Consider the following 18,895-nt stretch of genomic DNA (forward strand, 5'->3'; position numbering starts at 1 on the left):
GGTTTTAGTGAGAATTGCTATACAAGTCATGATAAATGTTGTATCTTACAATAAAAATAATGCTACTCTGTAGAAGTATAGTAATCTTTTCCTTTGGCACATGCTATCTACTAAATTAAATATTTTTGAGTGATTCAAACTGAAGAGTCAAGAAGCTAATACTTACTTAGTTCAAGATACAATGTACCACAATACACAGAAAAATAAACAGAAGAAATGAAAGGAACTCACTTATGTGGACATAAATTTGAATTAAGCCTTATAAGGGATGCCAGTAAGTTTAAGTTTCTTATCAAAGAAGTTTTTCATATATACTAATGTACCTTGTTGAATTATACTTTGGGAGATTCAAACTTTCCCTAACATTTCTGCTAGTATCTTGTAAATGTATTCGATATGCAGAAATACTTATCATTACTATAGTTTAATTCAAATACATGTTTAAATCTCATTCAAACTGGTTTACATAGGTCATTTTACCAACATATTTAGTTTTACAATAAAGTAAAAATTAATCCAAGAAAATAAATTGGTCAAATACCTTCCAAAATGTAGATACACTCCTTGTTTGGTGGATATGAGTCAGGATAATTTGGTGAAGCGAAATGACCTCCATTGCTGGTTCGAACCCAAATGCCACACTGGGTTGCAGGAATGTGCTTGATTCCAATATTTTGTCCATCTTAGGGAAAAACGGCATTTAAAACACTCGTTACAGCAAAAGAGAATCATTTTTATCTTTCCCCACCAGTTTCCAAACAACTGCTCACTCTATGCTACATATATAAAATTTTGTAAGAACCACTGTCAAATTTAGCACAATAAATTGAGTACAGAAGTGAAAGATAGGGAGGGAAAACTTGCTGGGAGAGGACAAGTTTGCCGTGTAAAATAACGGAAATAAAGGGCTTATACGCACTTAACAAAGGGCAAAACCGTATGGGGGAACCTGCTAAGTCAGTAAGATGCAATACAATTCAGTTCTAACCTAAAAATGAAGGTATCCCAGGAAATGATCTCTGAGATGGGGCCCTCATACTTAGATTAACACAACAGTGAAAGAAGATTCAAAGGTTACACAGGAATTTTAGTTGAAGATTGTAGACTAAACACATGCACTTAGCTCTGCTCCTTCCTCAAACTCCACTTAAACAACAATAAAAGCATTTTTAAAAGGATATAAACTCTTAAATACAAAGGGGTAGATATAGCAGTAACAACTGGCTGTACCAGGAAGTTGGGTGGGGGTGGTGGTGAGTGAAACTGGGCTTTTTAAAAACACAAGGCTAGTTAAAAGTTTGTTTAGAATGAGTTGGATTTTCAGTACCCTTTCCTCCTCCACAAATCTAGCAGCTCTACAACCACATCAGAACACTAAAGGTGATTTCTTTGGAGAAGGTAAAACAGGGTTACTGGACTAGGGGACACCAGGCACAGCTGAGAAGGAAAACAGGGAGATGAGTGAATGTTAGCATATGTTCCAGCCTTCATTTCCTGCTGAACTCCCACAAAGGCCTCCTGATCAGATATTGAGCCTTTAAGCCGGAAAAGAAAAGATTCTTCTCTGTGAATCGAAACAGCCCCTAGGAAAGGCTTGATGCAGACGCAGGAGTTCCCCAATGTCAGATCTGTCAACAGTAAGAGCCAGTAACTGATCCTTGCCCACACCTGCAGACAGTTAATGATCAGTTTTTAGTGTCCCTCTTAAAATATGAGCCCTCAAGGATCACCAGACATTGGAGGAAAATCACTAATATAAATAAATAAATAATTAATTAAAAAAAAAACTGGAGAAAAGCAACTCTGAGAAGATAAAGACTATGCAAGAAAAATATTTAAACACCACCACCACCACCACAAAATAATCATTTAATATCCTGAGAAAGAAAAGTAAATCCACAAGACAAAAACAAAGTGTACAAACAGAATATTATATTCAGAAAACAGAACCAAAAAAAGCTTCCAAAGACAGAAGAAATGAAAAAATCAGCAGAATGTTCAGAGCAGAGTTCAGCAAACTATGACCCTGTTCCAAACATAACCTGGAGCCTGCTGTAAATAAAGTTTTACTGGAATATACCCATGCCCATCATTTGTGTGCTTTTGTTCCAGGACAGAAGAGTCAAGGAATTCGAAGAGTTGCTTCAGAGACTGTAGGGCCTACAGTGCCTTAAATACTTTCGATCTGATCCACAGAAAAAGTGTTCTAACTCCTGGTTTAGAGGTAAAGTTGAGGAAGTCTCAGAGAATGTGGAGCAAAAAGATGGAAAGCAGAAGAGCTAGAAACAAAAACCAAGAGGGTCATAACCAAGTAAAATAATAGAATTCCTGAAAAGGCAGAAGAGAGAAAACGGAGGAAAGGGAATTTTAAAAATTAAAACAGAAAAAAAAAAAAGAAGAAAACTTCCTAAAGACAAAATTCAGCGGAATGAGTGACTTAATGTAAATCCTGAATACTGAGTTAACCGGAATTATGACAGAACTGTGTTGAGAAGGGTGGTACAAATGCAAGATACAAGAACACTCATATATGGATGGAGTGGACAGTAGGTGCGTGAAAGAGCTAAATTCTTATCTTCCACGGTGAAAAATCATTATCTAATTTCTAAAACTGAAATAACCAAGTAGCAATACAGCATGTTATTTAGAGAAAGGAAGGGAAATACCAAAAGAATCAGCTAAGAGTGATTATTTCCATGGAGCAGGAAGTTAAGTAGGGCAAGATGGGGAACTCATTTTTGCTAACTAACTTTTTAGGAATGCTTTGATTTTTATCATGTGTATGTATTACTTAGATGAAAATAAAAAACAAACAAGGTTACACTGGAAATGTACTAAATTCAGACATAAAAATCTGGCTCAAAAAAAACAATCACACTAGCTAATCATCAATCATAAATCAAGACAAAAGAACAGGACCAAAGGACTTTGAGTAAGATATTAATTGAAGTGTTTCATTTGTTTAAATTAGAAAAAGGGACTTTTATTTTTGCTTAGTGATAAAATATAAATCTCATTTAATTTTTGGACATAATACACAGTATGCTAGGAGCTACTAGTGATGTCAATTTTTAAAATTTATCAGGGCAAGACTTTATGCTGACAATTTACTCTAGTTAACTGCAGCTAAACCCAGTAAAATTGAGGCTGATGGGTTGACAGAAAGCCTTAGGTCACTGGAACACCCCAAAGGGATTATGGAAATAGTACCCAAAAGTTGCAATCCTTTCAAATAAGCCATTCCATTGTCTTAAACATGCAGTAAGTCACCAATGTAAGTACTTTACCTTGGGTTTTTTGGGCCACAGCAATCCCTTCCACTACCAGTACTGTTATTAACAACACTAGAGAAATAACAGAGAAGAAAAGTTACGAAATTGAATCTATACTACATTTTACTAAGTCAATAAAGAAAATCAGATGACAAAAAAAGATGAACTAAAATCACTATTTATTAGTAAAATTCACTATCAAGATTTTTAAGCATTAAATGTAATGCTCTGATTTGCTACCTAACCCTTAAGATAACCCAAGAAAAGACAAGTGGTTTTGTACTCATTTATACAAGCATTTAATAATACATGGCATTTAAAGCATTTTTCAACTTAATAGCTTTAAAAAAAAACACTTAGTTTTTGCAACAGACCTTGCTCATCCTAACTATTCCTCTATTTACTGTAGTCCATCTCAAAGTTTACATGCAGTATAGCTGGCTCTGCAACGTGCTATGGCAGCGAAAGTTCAATTAGATTATATCTGCTTTCTGAGAACATTCATAATCAAGACACAAGTTAGGGGGCAGCAGTCTCCTAGAAATCAATTCAAACTGTCTTATCATCTTGCAGTACTATGCTGTCCTCTGTGCTACAAAGGCTAGCCGTATTTAACACTGAAGCTTTTTTTCCATGTTGAACATTTCTGAGACCCAATCAACAACATACTGAATTGTTTTGTGTATGTGGTTTGAAGATTTAAAGAAACAGTTTTATGGGTGGTACACTCTCCCTTTCAATGGAAACCACACTGCCAGTCTGTGCTGAACTACTGCTGGAGTTATTCATTCAGTGAATAGGCACTTACAGAGTATCCACTGAAGAGTGGGCACCAAGGATGCACAGGTGTGGAGAGACAAACAGAGCAAAATGGTTAAGAGTGTGGACTTAAGGAGTTTCATGAATCTAGGCTAGGGTTCAAGTTTTGCCTTCTACCAGCTGTGAGGCCTTTCCAGCTCAGTTTACTTATTTGTAAAATGCAGATGACGTATAAATAGGTCAACCTCATTGGTGGCTGTGAAGATTAAATGAGAGAATGTGTATAGTACTTTTATGTGCCAGGCATTCTGCTAAATAAACGATGGAGATTAGGACAAACCAGCATCCACAAGGAATCAATGTATTGTTGAATCTACAATACAAGGTGAAACGGAGTTTAACAGGAGATATGCAGAAGGCATAACGGAAGCAGAGGGTCCATTCTGCTGGGGGTTAAGGGAAATAGAATGAGGAAAACTCCCAAAAAAGAAGGCATACTCTGGTTGGACCTTATAGTACTTGAGCCCAGGAGAAGGAGAAAGAAACAGCTTAAATAAGAACATGGAGGGCAGGGTGCGGTGGCTCATGCCTGCAAATCCCAACACCTTGGGAGGCTGAAGCGAGAGGACTGCTTGAGCCCAGGAGTTCCAGAGGCCCTGTCTCTATGAAAAAAAAAAAAAAAATCAGCCAGGCATGGTGGCACGTGCCTATACTCCCAGCCACTTGGGTAGCTGAGGCAGGAGGATCACTAGTGCCCAGAAGTTAGAGGCTGCAGTGAGCCATGATTGTGTCACTGCACTACTGCCTGGGTGAAAGTGTGAGACCATGCCTCAATAAAATAAAATAAAATAAAATAAAATAAAAACATTGAGGCATGAGCTCTAACCTACAGCAGGTTTTGGGGAACTCTGAGTAATACAGTGTGGTTGGCAAGTGGAAGGCTACAGCGGTATAGTAGGTTAGAGAAAAGTTGGGTGAGATCTGATTGTAACAAGTTTTGAATGGCATGCTAAAAAGTTTGGACTTCTAACTATAATGAGAAGCCCTTGTAGGTTTTTAAACAGGTGTACGGCGTTATCACTTCTGTGTTTTAGACCAATAATCCTAATGGTTGTGTGGAGTCTACACTTTTAATGAGAAGAGAGAAGACCATTGGGAAGGAAAGGTGATCATGTTTGCATTACCATCTTTGAAGCAGAGTGGTGGCAGTGGAAAGGGAAAGGAGGAGAAACTAATGACATGGTTCAGATGTACAGTCAAGTGCAACTTACAGGACGAGAGAGGTGAGGGAGGTGGAGGCACTGGAGTCTGCTAGTGCAAGTGGTTAGTAGACAGTTACCACTGTTCACTCAATAGCATGTACTGGGTGTCTACTACCAAAGTCACCAATGTAGAAATGGTTAAGAGGTAGCTCTTGTTATTCAGTTCACATCTTAAAATCTAATTATTTGACCTCTTCATCCTTGGTTTCTGGCATCCTTCCCGACCTCTGTGTCTCCTCTGTCTTTTCTCAATAACATTAATTTCCCCTTTCCCTTTCTTTGGTTGACGGTAGTGTTGAAGATCTCACGTTATGCTGAGATCTTTAACTCTTCACATCTCTACACTGGATCTGATTAGAAGAATGGAGTTGTGAAACATTTTTTTAAAAAAGAAGATTTATGACCAAAAAGAAAAGTCAGGTAATAGTAGGTATTTCATAATTCAGCAAATAACCCAACCATTTGTATCAATTTATCTCATTAGAAGACACTATCTCCCCATATCATTCAGATCATACACCACTGGTCAATATTTCGTGCTCAGTATACCGTTCCTCCTTAATCACAGGTGTAACTATTTACCAGTTTGACATTTACAAATCTATCTATAAGCAAATAACCACACAAAGCCAGCAGACAGGGCATGTAAGAGGCCAATAAACTGAAGGCAAGACAGCAATCGCAACTATGGCAAAGGGATGAACTGTGGCAGCACAATTATGGTATACAATGACCAATAAAAATGTGCCTGTATAAAATAACTGCTTTATGAAATTTGCACAGAATACACAAGTAAGATAGAACAATCATACTGAAAATAAAGTTGCAAGGCCAAATAGCCTATTATATTCTTTTCCACTTTATTTAGAGGGCTGTGCAGTTTTCTTTTTTTCTCAAGTAATTACTAGCTATTCACAACTCAATCGACCAAATGAGCTGAGCCACTAAATATAAAAACGACGTATAAAGAATAGGGCGAATCTGCACAGCAATTAGGGATAGAAAGATTTACTGATACAGTTTTTGGTAATACAGTTGTGACTATTAATCCATTCTAAATTCTGTATCATTATAAACACAGTTTCCTGAGTTGTATAACAAGGTCTTTGTATACTGCTTGAGTTATAACCAGGCTGAGATATTAAAACAAATTCCATTAATGCTAAACCCTGCCATTATTTAGCACATGAAGCAGTTCTGTGGTTCTTTGTTCTGTCTTTATTCCCAATCTAGGTGCCACTGTTCCCTCTTACCAAAAGGATCAATAATATCTCAAATACAGGAATACCTCAGACTTTGAATTCAATGATAATGTATATAGGAAGGCACTAATTCTATAAGGCAGAAATCTACACAAAAATAAAAATTCTAAACTCTTTAATCTGCAATTTGATTGTACAGAGAACTGCTTGTGATTTGATGCTTGAGAAAGGTAGTGCCCACCATTTATGACATTACTCCTGGTTCGAGAGTTGAATTTACTCTTATAATAACCTGTGTACAGATCTGACCTAAAATGAAGTCACTCAGATGATAAAGATAGGTGCTATTCAGGCTGTTAAACAATCCTCAAAGCCACTCCCTTTATTCCTCCTCTTTTTACCCTGAATCACTGTCATTTTAGCTCTAAGCAGAGAATCCTGTTCCTAGGCCTTCCAGTTTTAAGGCCTACTTTCCACTGTTAAAAAAAAAAAAAAAAATCAAAGTCACATTTATTCTTTTCACTATTACTTAATAGTGGCAATTCTAGTGAATGCAATAAATACTGGAAAGAAGACAAAATTATTATTTATAGATTTCAATGTTATTGAAAATCTAAAAACCAAGAGAATTACTTGAAATATTATTACAGCTATTGAGGGAAGAAAGTAAAACTAAAATAAATAACAAATATACTGAATAAAACGGAGCAGTAACATGTTTCTGAGTAGTAAAATAATGCTGCAAAGATAATGAGTCTTTCCAATAGCCCACACATTTAATAGTGGGTCCTGTTTTTTGCCTTAACAAAATGTTTCTGATGCTCATCTTGAAGACTTTGTTATACTGGCCAAAGAAAATTTAGAAATCACATAAAATAAATAAAAACAATATATGATATAGTTATTGTAAAGCTACAGTATTTTAAAAATGTAGCAATGACATAGGAAGAAACAGATGATCTGTTAAACACATGCAGCAACCTATTGTCTAACAGGTAGTGATTCACTTCCTGGTGGCAATGGACCAAATAGACGAGGTCCTTATTCTCCAGCACCTTATAGATAAGAAAATGGGAAAAAAATAAAAGCTCAGAAATAGATATATATCTCCAAGAATTAATTTTTATTTATTGATTGATTGACACGGAGTCTCACTCTGTCACCTAGGCTGGAGTGCAGTGGCGTGATTTTGGCTCACTCAATCTCCGCCTCTGGGTTCAAGCAATTCTTGTGCCTCAGTTTCTTGAGTAGCTGGGACTACAGGCATGCGCCACCACAGCCAGCTCATTCTTTCTATTTTAGTAGAGACGGGGATTCACTGTGTTGGCCAGGCTGGTCTCAAACTCCTGGCCTCAAGTGATCTGCTCGCCTCAGCCTCCCAAAGTGCTGAGATTACAGGCGTGAGTCACCACACCCAGCCCCAAGAATTTATTATGATATACACGGTATTTGAAATCCTTGGTGAAAGGATGGATTTAATAAGTGGTTCTGGGATAACATATTAATTCCTTGAAATAAAAATAGATCTCACCTTCAAGCTAAAAACAAAAAATAAATACTAAATTGGAAAAGAAAAGGTGAATTATGTATACACTTTGGGGTGAAGAGCACCTTCATTTACTCACGACAGACACATAAATAAAAACTAATAATAACTGGGGGAAAAAAGACTAGACCATCATTAAAAACGTGCCAAAACCCAAAAACTTCAGCCTTACAAACACACACACACAAACACACACACATATATATATATATATATACACACTCGTATATACAGATTCTAGTATTGGTCAGGCTATAGGAAGCTGACATACTCATATAATGCCATCGGATTGTAAATTGACACAACTTTTTGGAGGTTAATCTGGTAGTATATATTAAGGCTCAAAAATGTGCAAATCCCATCAGCATTTCTACTTCCAGGTATGGGAACTGAATCACTGTGATCGTGGTCCTCAAAATTTAATGTGCATCATAATCACCTTGGGTTTATTAACTCACAGATGGGAGTACTTTCAGAGACTCTGATCCAGTGGGTCTGAGGCAGGGCTTGATAATCTGCTTTTTTAACAAATTCTCTAGTGATACAGAAGCTGCTGGAGCTGGGACCACACTGTGAGAACCACTGCAACAGGAGCGTGGCAGATTACTGAAAGCAACAGCCAGAGGTGGCCTTTTCCCTCCTTTGGTAGTGGCAGGAGACATGTTTGGACCAATATGGATTGGGCAGGGCAGGGGTGGGCAAAAAGGGGTTGAGTCGATTTTGGAAACGTTGAACTTGAGGTGAATGCTCTACTAGCTATTCTTATGAGGGCTCTAACAAATACTTCTTGTTTCTGAACATCTGCACTTGCCAGGGACCTTGGACCTCTTTGCTTCCATGAAAGTACACTGTCTAAAACCTGCTTTCTCCAGGAACCCTTTCCAGATTAATTTCACTTGACAGCATTCAGACTTTTCACTTCTGATCATTCAACAGCTCTCCATCTCTGTTTTTTATTTTTTTTGTTCTTATACTGATTACGCACACTTCTATGTTAGCATTAGGTCTGGCATGAGTAACATAAATACCTAAACTAACAGTTTAAAACAGGATAGAAACACATCGCTCTGTCATATGAAGAAGCTGGACATAGGGAGTCAGGTGTCAGAATGAAGGCTCTATCAATACCAGGACCTGGGTTCCTTCTGTCTCATTACCCAGCTGTGAGAGGCTCATTTCCAAGGTCACCCTGTGGTCCAGTATGAGGCTGGAGTGCCAGCTATTCTATCTTCACTATAGCTCCCATGTCTGCATTTTAGTCAGCAAGAATGATGACTTGATAAAGGGCATTCCCCCTTTCTTTAAAAACACTTGCGCAGGGCCAGGTGCAGTGGCTCACGCCTGTAATCCCAGCACTTTGTGAGGCTGAGGTGGGCGGATCACGAGGTCAGGAGTTCAAGACTAGCCTGACCAATATGGTGAAACCCTGTTTCTACTAAAAATACAAATATTAGCCAGGCATGGTGGCATGCACCTGTAGTCCCAGCTGCTTGGGAGGCTGAGGCAGGAGAATCGCTTCAACTTGGGAGGCAGAGGTTGTGGTGAGCTGAGATCGTGCCACTGCACTCCAGCCTTGGTGACAGGGCAAGACTCCATCTCAAATAAAACAAAACAAAAACACTTGCCCATAATCTACAATGATTTCAAAATAAAAGTTTAAACAACACAAATAACAATTCCCCTAAGTTGCACACATCATTTTTTACTTACATCTAACTGGCTAGACTTAGTCACATGGTCACCTAAACCAACAGGAAACTGGGAAATAGTCTTCATTTTGGGGAACTATGCACTCAGTTAAATTCAGAGAATTACTGACAGAGTTGAACGGATATTTGCAGACAACTGGAAGTTTCTGCCACAGTCCCTATAGTGTACTATATACACAGCAGGCAGTGATCTTTTCAAAATACAAATCAGATCACATCACAGCCTTGCTTAAAATCTTCCAGTAGAGTCCCATTATAGTTAGAACAAATCCATGCCCCTTACTCTGACTTTGGAGGTCCTGTGTGACCTGGAGCCTGTGTGTCTCTCTGGCCTTCCGAGTACTCTCTACCAGAACACAAGCCTTCTTCCCATCACTTAAAACACATCAAGCTAATTCTTGCCTCAGGGACCAGCTGTGCCTTCGGCCTAGAATCTCCTTGGCTGATTCCTTCCTGTTGTTCAGGTCTTGTGAGGCTTTCCCAATTTCTAAATAAGCGCTACATTTTCTCCTTCGTTTTGCTTTATTTCACTATTATATTACCTGGTATTTTGAGGCTTGTTTGTTGTCTGTCTCTTCTTACTAGAAAGAAGGGCCTTGTCTGTCTGATTCACTGATGCATCTCCACAGCCTAAAAGACTGTCTGGCCTCAACAGTACTCAATACAGACACGATGAACACATGGGGGTGACTGAGCGTGACTCCAGTGTATCTTTGTATCCACAACACATAGCACAGTAACTGACAAGCACACATTTTGGATGAACAAACAGTAGCCACACATGTGACCTCGCTTTTTAAAATGTAAGCACAAAAAAATTTAAAATGTGGGAATGGGAAAAGAACTGAGATTCCCCCCCACCCTCCTGAGATACCCTGCCACCACTGTTATTTTCAAGGTGGCTCAATCTACCTTTGCTAGTAATTAAATGTGTCTCTTTCTACGTCTTCCTGTGTTAAGCAACTCAGTGGTAAACATAAGGCTTTTAAAATCCAACACAAGATGCTAGAACCACCTACCTGGTCTCTCTGCTCATTGCCATTTCCTATAATGACAGCAGAACAGAGTTCAATTAGAGTCCACATACTATTTGACATGGCAGTCACTTGTTTTTGATAAACTATGTTCCAAAGAACAAAAAAAGTACCCAAATTTAATTAAACTCAATCATACTTTACTAGTTAAGAACAAAGATGGATGGTGAACTTGGGGATTACTCCAGCCTACATATGCTAATCACATGCCAATCACTTTAGTAAGAAAGAGTAACTCTGTAGCAGAAGTGCTTTCTCTTTCCTGCAGAATGTGACAAACTCCTCCTCAGTGGAGCTGATCTGAGATGGCACTTTCGTAAGCTCTATTTTAATTACACATCAGTCCTCCTGACTGCACAGTGACTACCATCACCTTCTAACATGATCAGGTCATATTTGAGAGACTACTTGGTATCTTCTAGTACTGTAATTTCCAATGTTACTCCAGGCATATTTAAACCAACATGTCTTCACGTCATTTTCATTAGAAAGGATTGAACTTTCACATTACTATACCCTGTAATTTTGGAAGCAATATAACAAACACGTTGAAGTGTCAGTTCTTGGAGCCACCCTGGTGTTGGAGGTGATTGAGAGGGCAAGGCCTCCCACCAATCACAGCAACTCTGTTCTTTTCTGTTGTCCTTTTTGTTTTTTAGTGCTTCCTCACAAGAGTTCCTTTGAAGTTTGGAAACCACTGGATTAGACCTCTTAAGATGCTCCTTTCCAATTCAAAGATCATAGTAATTTGAATCTCCAGTGCCTCAAGCAGACGTATTTCTAAGTATCAATAATTATTCTATAGAAGCGTAAGTTGAAAAATGATAGGAGATCATGCTGGATGGGTGGTACTCCAAGAGAAGGAGGTAGTCTATTGTTTTAAAATTTCAGATAATGAACTTTATTTATAGTCTATCATTTTTCTATCTTTTCTAAAAAGGACTGAAAGTGGCTTTGATTTCAACTTGTTTTGTCATGCAGGGTTTTTCCTAAACAGTGATTTTAATTTCAAAATGAAAGATAAACCAGATTGCAGTTGAGGATTTACTACAACAAAACCATTATTTAATAAGAGTTTTCAGTTAACAGTGTTAAAACAGTTCTTCCCAAACCCTGGAAGGAAAAGTCAGAAAGTTGATTTTTAACAAGGCTTTAGTATTAAAGGACAAGTTTCTCAGTACCACACTTATTTCTGTATAACTAGTTTACGTTCTTGGGTGAGATGTAAGAATGAAAAACAGGAGTTAATACTTGTACCGTCTCAGACAAGATTTTTAAATACAGTGCCAAGGAATATTTTTGCTCTGTTACAACACAAATTTAACCAGTTTCTAAAGCTTTAAAGATCGCTGAGTTGAATAGATTCTCTTGAAGCAAGTGTGCAGAATAAGAACAAAAATGGATTTATAATCGTCATGTAATATTTTCATGGGACTATAATGCTTAGTTAACCTTGACAGGTTAACTCAAATTCTGTGAGGCCTAGAGTGATCACAAACAGTTAAAAGTGAATTATTTAGTTTCCACAACACAGGAAACGTTTAAAAGCCTGGTAAGGTTATTCTTTTGTCTTAACGGCTGAAAGTAAAACAAGAATAATCAGTGGCATCTTAAAGAACTAAAATTACTTTCTACTTAAAATCTCACACACTCATTATGGCTGATTTATTTTAATAGAAACTGACCATAATATTCCAAACAAGGCGTCCGTGGGTAATGTCTACAATTATGTAAATGTTAAATAGCTGCTTCAGATAAGCACCTCTTTGATGTTGAAGCAATTCACTTTATAGGATAAAAGGAAAACTTCTTCATGCCTTGGGGCACACAATGAGTAGTTAGTAATGGGAAAGCCCAGTATCTTTTTAAAAGGCAATTTTAAAAAATTAAAATATTGATTTTTAAATAGGTTATACATGTGTTTGGTTAAAAAAAAATCAAGTGATACCAATGGGTGTGCAGTGAAACCAGTCTTCCCTTCATTCTTGTCTTTCAATCCCCTAGATTTCTGTATTAGAATCAACTACTGTTAACAATTTCTTGAATCTTTCCAGACCAGTTCTTGGCATTTATAAGTTAATACCACAGAAGACTTTAAAAATAGCTTGCTTTCTCTCTAGGAAGCCGCCACCAACAGCAGCAGCAACAACAACAATAATTCAGCTTGAGCTTTAAAAATACTCCAGCATGTAAAAATAGCGTAGGCTGACTAACACTGAAAAAAGAAAAGCCAGACACTATATTGTTTTCACCGTAGCTCTGCCATCATCAGAATCCTTTCCTGAAAGGTGCAACACTCAACGCTTCACCACGACGGCCACAGAGGGCAGTGTGCACCCACGGCAAAGGCGAAGGCAGAAACGGTGCAAATCTCTTCACCATTGGAGGAGGCTCTACCAGCCTCTACCCTATCCAGCTCGATTTTAGCAAGTTCTGCAGGTAAAGTGGTGTGACAGATCTACGCGATTTCATCCGGGGGCTGCTCTCGGATGCACGGTCAGTAACATGCTGACAACCTTACCGTAGTGAGGGCGCAATCCGACAACGGCAGAAAATTCAGATAAGCAGCACGATCAGAAATCCTAGCGTGCATACGATTTATCACGAAAGAGTAAAACAAAACATTCCTTTTTCAGGAATTAAATTACTGAATCTCAATTACGAATTCAGGAATAAGTGGAGAGTAGACAATGTGTCCGATTAAAATCAAAAGCAAAATTATACTGAACTTTCTAATAAAACAAATTTGAAAAAAGTGTTGTTAGGGAGCAGGAAAAACACCATGATCTGTCACTCTACAGATATTAAGATACAGTGCTGAGTTACACATGCCACCGTCAATAACGCCTCAGCTGTACTCTCCATAGTTTTAAAAAAGAACATGTCAAAAAAGAACATTACAAACATGTCAACTTTCAATTTAAATCAGCAGGGGGGAAAAGGGAAGTCCTTTACTGTGTGGTGGTGCTGTTTTCCCTCTGAAAATTGAAAAGACGATTTATTCAGTCCGAGTTTCAGGAGCAACTTTGTATCCCATCCCTAATTATCTATGTATATAAATTTTCATCTAAATTACCGCCTCCTGGAAAATGCAAAGCGGGTGGAGTGTGTTTTAGAGCTCTGTGCTCTTGGCAAGCCAACTGTTTTAATTCCCGGTACAACAAATTAATAAGAACCGAACACTAGCGGCGGGGAATTCTGAGACCTCTGGGGAGCGCGAGGAGCACGGTTCCGGGGAGCGCCGTGTCCCGGGAAGCGCCCGGGCTCAGCCGGAGCAGCAGCGCTCCCCGGGGGCCTGGCCGAGCCGGGTCCGCGGCGCCCGCGCGCCGCCCCCGGAGCCCGCAGTGGTGCCGCAGCCTCCGCGGCCGCAGCAAGTGGGACCCGGCCGGCCCGGCAGGCCCCGTTCCCCGCCGCGAGGTGCAGGCGCCGCGGAGCTCTTCGAAAACGGCTGCACGACGTCACGGCCGCGGCTTTTATTGTTCGCGTGGAATTACTTCTTGCCATCACATCTGGAGAAAGAGAGGCCTTCGCTCCACGACAGGAATCTCACAACTTTGCAAACGGATGCGCGGAATTCTACCGAAGCGGCGCCAGGGCGCCGCTCGGAGGGCCCCCCTGGGCCCATGGGCCTCCTGGCCGCCTTCCCGACCCGATCCCCCTTCCCACTCGCGCCCGCGAACGTCGGCCGGACTCGCAAAGGTCGGAGGCGGCGCGCCCGGAGAGCCGGTGGAGCCGGGCAGGGCGCGCGCCCCGCGGTCCGCTCAGAGTAGCCGCGAGCACCGCCAGACAAAGAGGCGCGTCGGGTCCCGGGCGCGGGTAAGGGACGCAGGGCGGCGCGCTAGCCTCGGCCCGCAGGGGGCGCCGTCCGCGGCCCCAGCGCTGGTCCTTACCTTTGAGGACCGAGCAGAGCCGCTCCAGGGCCATGTTCCCGAGCTGCCCGGCGCTTCGCGAGGGGCTGAGGTGGCGGCGGCGGCGCGGCGCTCACGGCCCGGCGCGGCGGCGGTGGCCCCGCTCTGTCCCCATCGCCGGCCAGCAGCTGCCTCCCCGCGGGGTAGGGCTCAGGTCCTGCGGCCCGCCATGCCCGAGCCCCCCGGTGGGCTCCCGCGCGGCCCGAGCCCCCCGACGGGCGCCGCCTCCTGCTCCGCGGCGCCCCGTCCCATCGACCGCCCGAGGGCCGAGGGGTGAGGGCGCGCGGCGCGGGACTGGCTGGCAGCTCCGCCCGCGGCCCCGGTGCAGGATCCACTGAAGTGGCGTGCGCGGGGCGCCCAGGCTCATTTAAGCAGGGAGCGCGAGCGCCGCGTGCCGGCCGCGCTGCCTGTGCGCATGTGCCCGACCTGCCCCGCCCCGCGCCTCGCGCGCCCGCCGCGGCCTCGCGCCCTGGGACGGCTTTGCTCCCCGCCGGCTGCCGTTAGGGCTGGGGGCCGGCGGGCTGCGGGGTCCGTCGTGGGGGGGGCGCGGGGGCGCCTCCCGCCGTGGCTGCGCAGCGGCCTCCTCCGAGAGGCTGGGCTCCGGGGCAGTGCCCAGCCTGTGCCCAGCCGCCCGCGCAGGGCGCCCGGGGCAACTGGCCGAGCCCTCGAGGCCTCTCGCCTGACGGAGGCGCCCGGGAAGCGCCGCCCACCTCGGCCCCGCGCCCTCGCCGGCCTGCGCGGTATCCGCCAGCCCTCGCAGACAGAGGGGCGCCGGCCCCTGGTCCCCTAGACCTCCATTGAAGGTCAAAACTTTGCTCGACCCGGGGCAGGGAGGCGCGGACCTCGGCAGAGGGAGCCCGAGGCTTTCCGTGCTCTTCGCGCCGGTGAGTTCCCGACCCGCGGCGCTGCCGGCGTTTCCCCGGCGCCCGCCAGGTTGACGGACACTTTAGTACCAACTCCTGAGACTCCCCCTCATGAAGTAGGTTTTAGGGAATGGGAAAGTCGAGGCCAGAGAGGTAAAACCATTCGTCTAGAGCCACACAGCGAATGAGCGGCGGGGCTGTGCACCCTCCCCACGGGCTGCCCTCTTAGCAGCTAGCCACTACGCTGGGCGGCTTCGCCCGCTGATGGGAGTCTCCAGGTCTGCCAAGAACTGCCTGGCTCTTGGTGGTATTCTTGATCCTGCTTTATTTTCTCCATAGCGATTATTACACTGATATACCATTCCTTACTTATTTGTTCATCCTTTGTATTTCCTTCACCCCCACAACATTAAGATATCAGCTGCTTGCAGGCGGGGAGACTGCATTCTTTTTTTTCACTCTACACATATGTATTGGGTGTTAATTATGTGCAAAAGACAATGATTGGTGCTGGAGATACAACCGTGATCAAGGCCTTACCATAATAGACTGTTTATGCCTGTCTCTGTGTGTAGTAGGAACTCTGTAAGTGTTTGTTTAACCAATTGTAGCGAAAGACAATGTCAGGCAGCCGAAACATTTTTCAAGTATTAAGCTCTTTTCTCTTACTTTGCATTCCTCCAAGAAAGACACAAAAGCATAAATCACGAGATTTACAAAGGAAAAACATATTTAACACCAATTAATACCCAGGTGTTTCTCCCTTTGCCGTGTGCTATGGATGGGGGTATAAAAGATGGGTAAGTTTGGGTTCCTAAAGGTAACCATCTACTACAGTTAAGATCGCGTGCAAGAATCAATTAGGAAATTAAACATTTAAGAACTTTTTCCCGTGGATATAAAAAGGTGGCTCACGCATGTAATCCCAGCACTTTGGGAGACCGAGGCAGGTGGGTCACCTGAGGTCAGGGGTTCGAGACCAGACTGGCCAACATGGCGAAACCCCGTCTTTACTAAAAATACAAAAATTAGCTGGGTGTGGTGGCATGTGCCTGTAGTCCCAGCTACTAGAGAGGCTGAGGCAGGAGAATCACTTGAACCCAGGAGGCGGAGGTTGCAGTGAGTTGAGATCACACCACTGCACTCCAGCCTGGGCAACAGCGAGACTCCATCTCAAATAATAATAATAATAAGGTAGCATATTAGTAGAATAGGACAGTAAGAAGACCATATTAAGTATAAGTCACAGACAACAGTGAACCGAAAAAATTTGAGAGGAAGGGGCTCTTAAATAAGGGGCTCTTAAATTAAGAACATAGTAGGTTCTTAATGTGAAGTTGTTGACTGAAGGAAAAATCTGTGTGTGATGTCATCAGAGAAGGCTTCCTGAAGGAGGTGACACACAAACCATGGAAATGCTTGGAGTGGCGAGAGGAGAGGAGGCAGAAGAAGAGCTCAGCAGGCAGGGAGCAGGGTGAGCCTAGAACATGGGGTGAGTGTTGTGTTTTGTATTAAAGATGAGGTTGGACATGGTGGGCTTTGATTATGGAGATAGGTGCTCAGATGCTAGTTAGGTGAATGATTACTTTTAATAGTGGAGTAATGGAGTTCTGGGAAGATTCTTTTGGCAGTTGAGGTTGTAATAAAAGGGGAGAGATTAGAGCAACCACAAGAATACCAAAAGTAGATCTATAATACTTCTACATTTACATTTACTTTAGAAGCTCTTACTTGTATTATTTTGATTAAACCTAAAAAGTCTTTTCCTTTAGAATGTTGGCTTGGAAGTAGATTCCAACTGGGAATGTTCATTTTGTGGCTCCCTTTTAAGACACCTACCTTTTAGATGTGCTGGTGGAATCGTCTGCAGTCGATTTTTCGAGGAATGTAGGAAAGCACAGATCAGAGCTGAGACTACTGTGTGGCCATATGTTAGCCAAATCAAAAGGGAAGCAGTTTTCATATCTCTCACTTGGGCGTTCTGTATTTGAATTATTATTTTCCTGGAAGATCACCCAGTGGCACCCAGTCTGTTCCCAGATTACCTGGCAGTTTCCGGGTGACTGAGGACTCGGCTTCCCTTGTGTCCTGCTGGTCTCCCAGGCATCCATTCAGGCCCTCCAACTCCTCACAGTCATTCCTATAGCTTGAATTGGGTTTTCTCTAAGTCTCATGTAGTACTTGAATGGTATTGCATGGCATTTACTTGTTACTAGAATGAATCTTTTTTTTTTTTTTTTTTTTTTTGAGATGGAGTCTCACTCTGTCACCAAGGCTGGAGTGCAATGGCTCCATCTCTGCTCACTGCAACCTCTGCCTCCCGGGTTCAAGCGATTCTCCTGCCTCAGCCTCTCAAGTAGCTGGGATTACAGGTGCCTGCCACTACACCTGGCTAATATTTTTCTTTGTATTTTTAGTAGAAATGGGGATTCACCATGTTGGTCAGGCTGGTCTCGAACTCCCAACCTCAGGTGATCTGCCTGCCTGGGCCTCCCAAAGTGCTGGGATTACAGGTGTGAGCCACCACACCCGGCTGATGAACCATTTTTTAAAAGAAAGCATTGTATTGCCATTGTTTATACACTTAACAGATTTTTGTTGTGTGTCTGTTTTGCTGTTGTTTGGGAGTGTTAACATTTTATTACATTACAGCCGAGGAAAGCAGGTTGTTGCGTTTGGAGATTGTTACTGTCTGTGTCCCCTCCTAGTTCATATGTTGAAGCCCTAACCCGCAGTGAGGCTGTATTTGAAGAGGAGGGCCTTCAGGGAAGTAATTAAGGTTAAATGAGGCCGTATGGGTGGGTCCCTGATCTGAAAGAAATAGTGTCCTGTTGGGAAGAGACATCAGAGAGCCTGCTGCCTCTTCATGCACAGACACCAGGAAAGGCCATGTGAGGACACAGCAAGAAGGCAGTCATCTGCAAGCCAGGAAGAGCGTCCTCATCAGAAACTGAATTGGCTCCTGCCTTGATCTGGGACTTCAGCCTCCAGAACTTTGAGGAAGTACGTCTGTTGTTTCGGCTACCTAGTCTATGGTATTTTGTTGTGGCAGGCTGAACCAGCTAATACAGAGATTATAACTAAGGAAAGTAGAGGAATTTTAAAAGAACCAAACTTTTATGTGCAGAAACTATTTGTATATAATATGGATCTTGAACTTTACACGGTGCAAATATGGCTACAGCAATGGTGACGTTTAGTGAAAAACAATCAGGTGGGTTCTCAGTATATGAAGATTTCAGTGTTTATTACACAACTGTAGGTTTTTTAGGGGGGGAAGATTGTAGTTTTTAAAAAGTGCATTCTATTAGTCTGCTCAGGCTGCCGTGGCGGAATTACA

At 42.4% G+C, this 18,895-nt stretch overlaps 1 protein-coding gene across 15 annotated transcripts in view; it reads right to left on the bottom strand.

Annotated features, from left to right (window-relative positions):
• The window catches only part of NETO2 (neuropilin and tolloid like 2), a 63,802-nt gene extending 48,769 nt beyond the window's left edge, over positions 1-15,033 (bottom strand). For 8 of the 15 annotated variants that reach the window (XM_074026738.1, XM_074026736.1, XM_074026739.1 and 5 more), the window contains exons 1-3: positions 14,675-14,759; positions 3,288-3,344; positions 542-682 (exon numbers count right to left, since the gene is read on the bottom strand). In XM_074026738.1, the coding sequence (XP_073882839.1) occupies positions 542-682; positions 3,288-3,344; positions 14,675-14,708 (232 nt within the window). In that variant the 5' untranslated portion in view covers positions 14,709-14,759. Of the gene's footprint in view, positions 1-541; positions 683-3,287; positions 3,345-14,674 lie in introns of all 15 variants that reach the window. The other 7 variants (XR_012428703.1, XR_012428702.1, XM_005591843.5 and 4 more) reach the window with 1 other exon arrangement.
• Positions 15,034-18,895: the final 3,862 nt, after the last annotated feature.

This window comes from Macaca fascicularis, chromosome 20 (genome assembly GCF_037993035.2).
Source record: "Macaca fascicularis isolate 582-1 chromosome 20, T2T-MFA8v1.1".
NCBI lineage: Eukaryota > Metazoa > Chordata > Mammalia > Primates > Cercopithecidae > Macaca > Macaca fascicularis.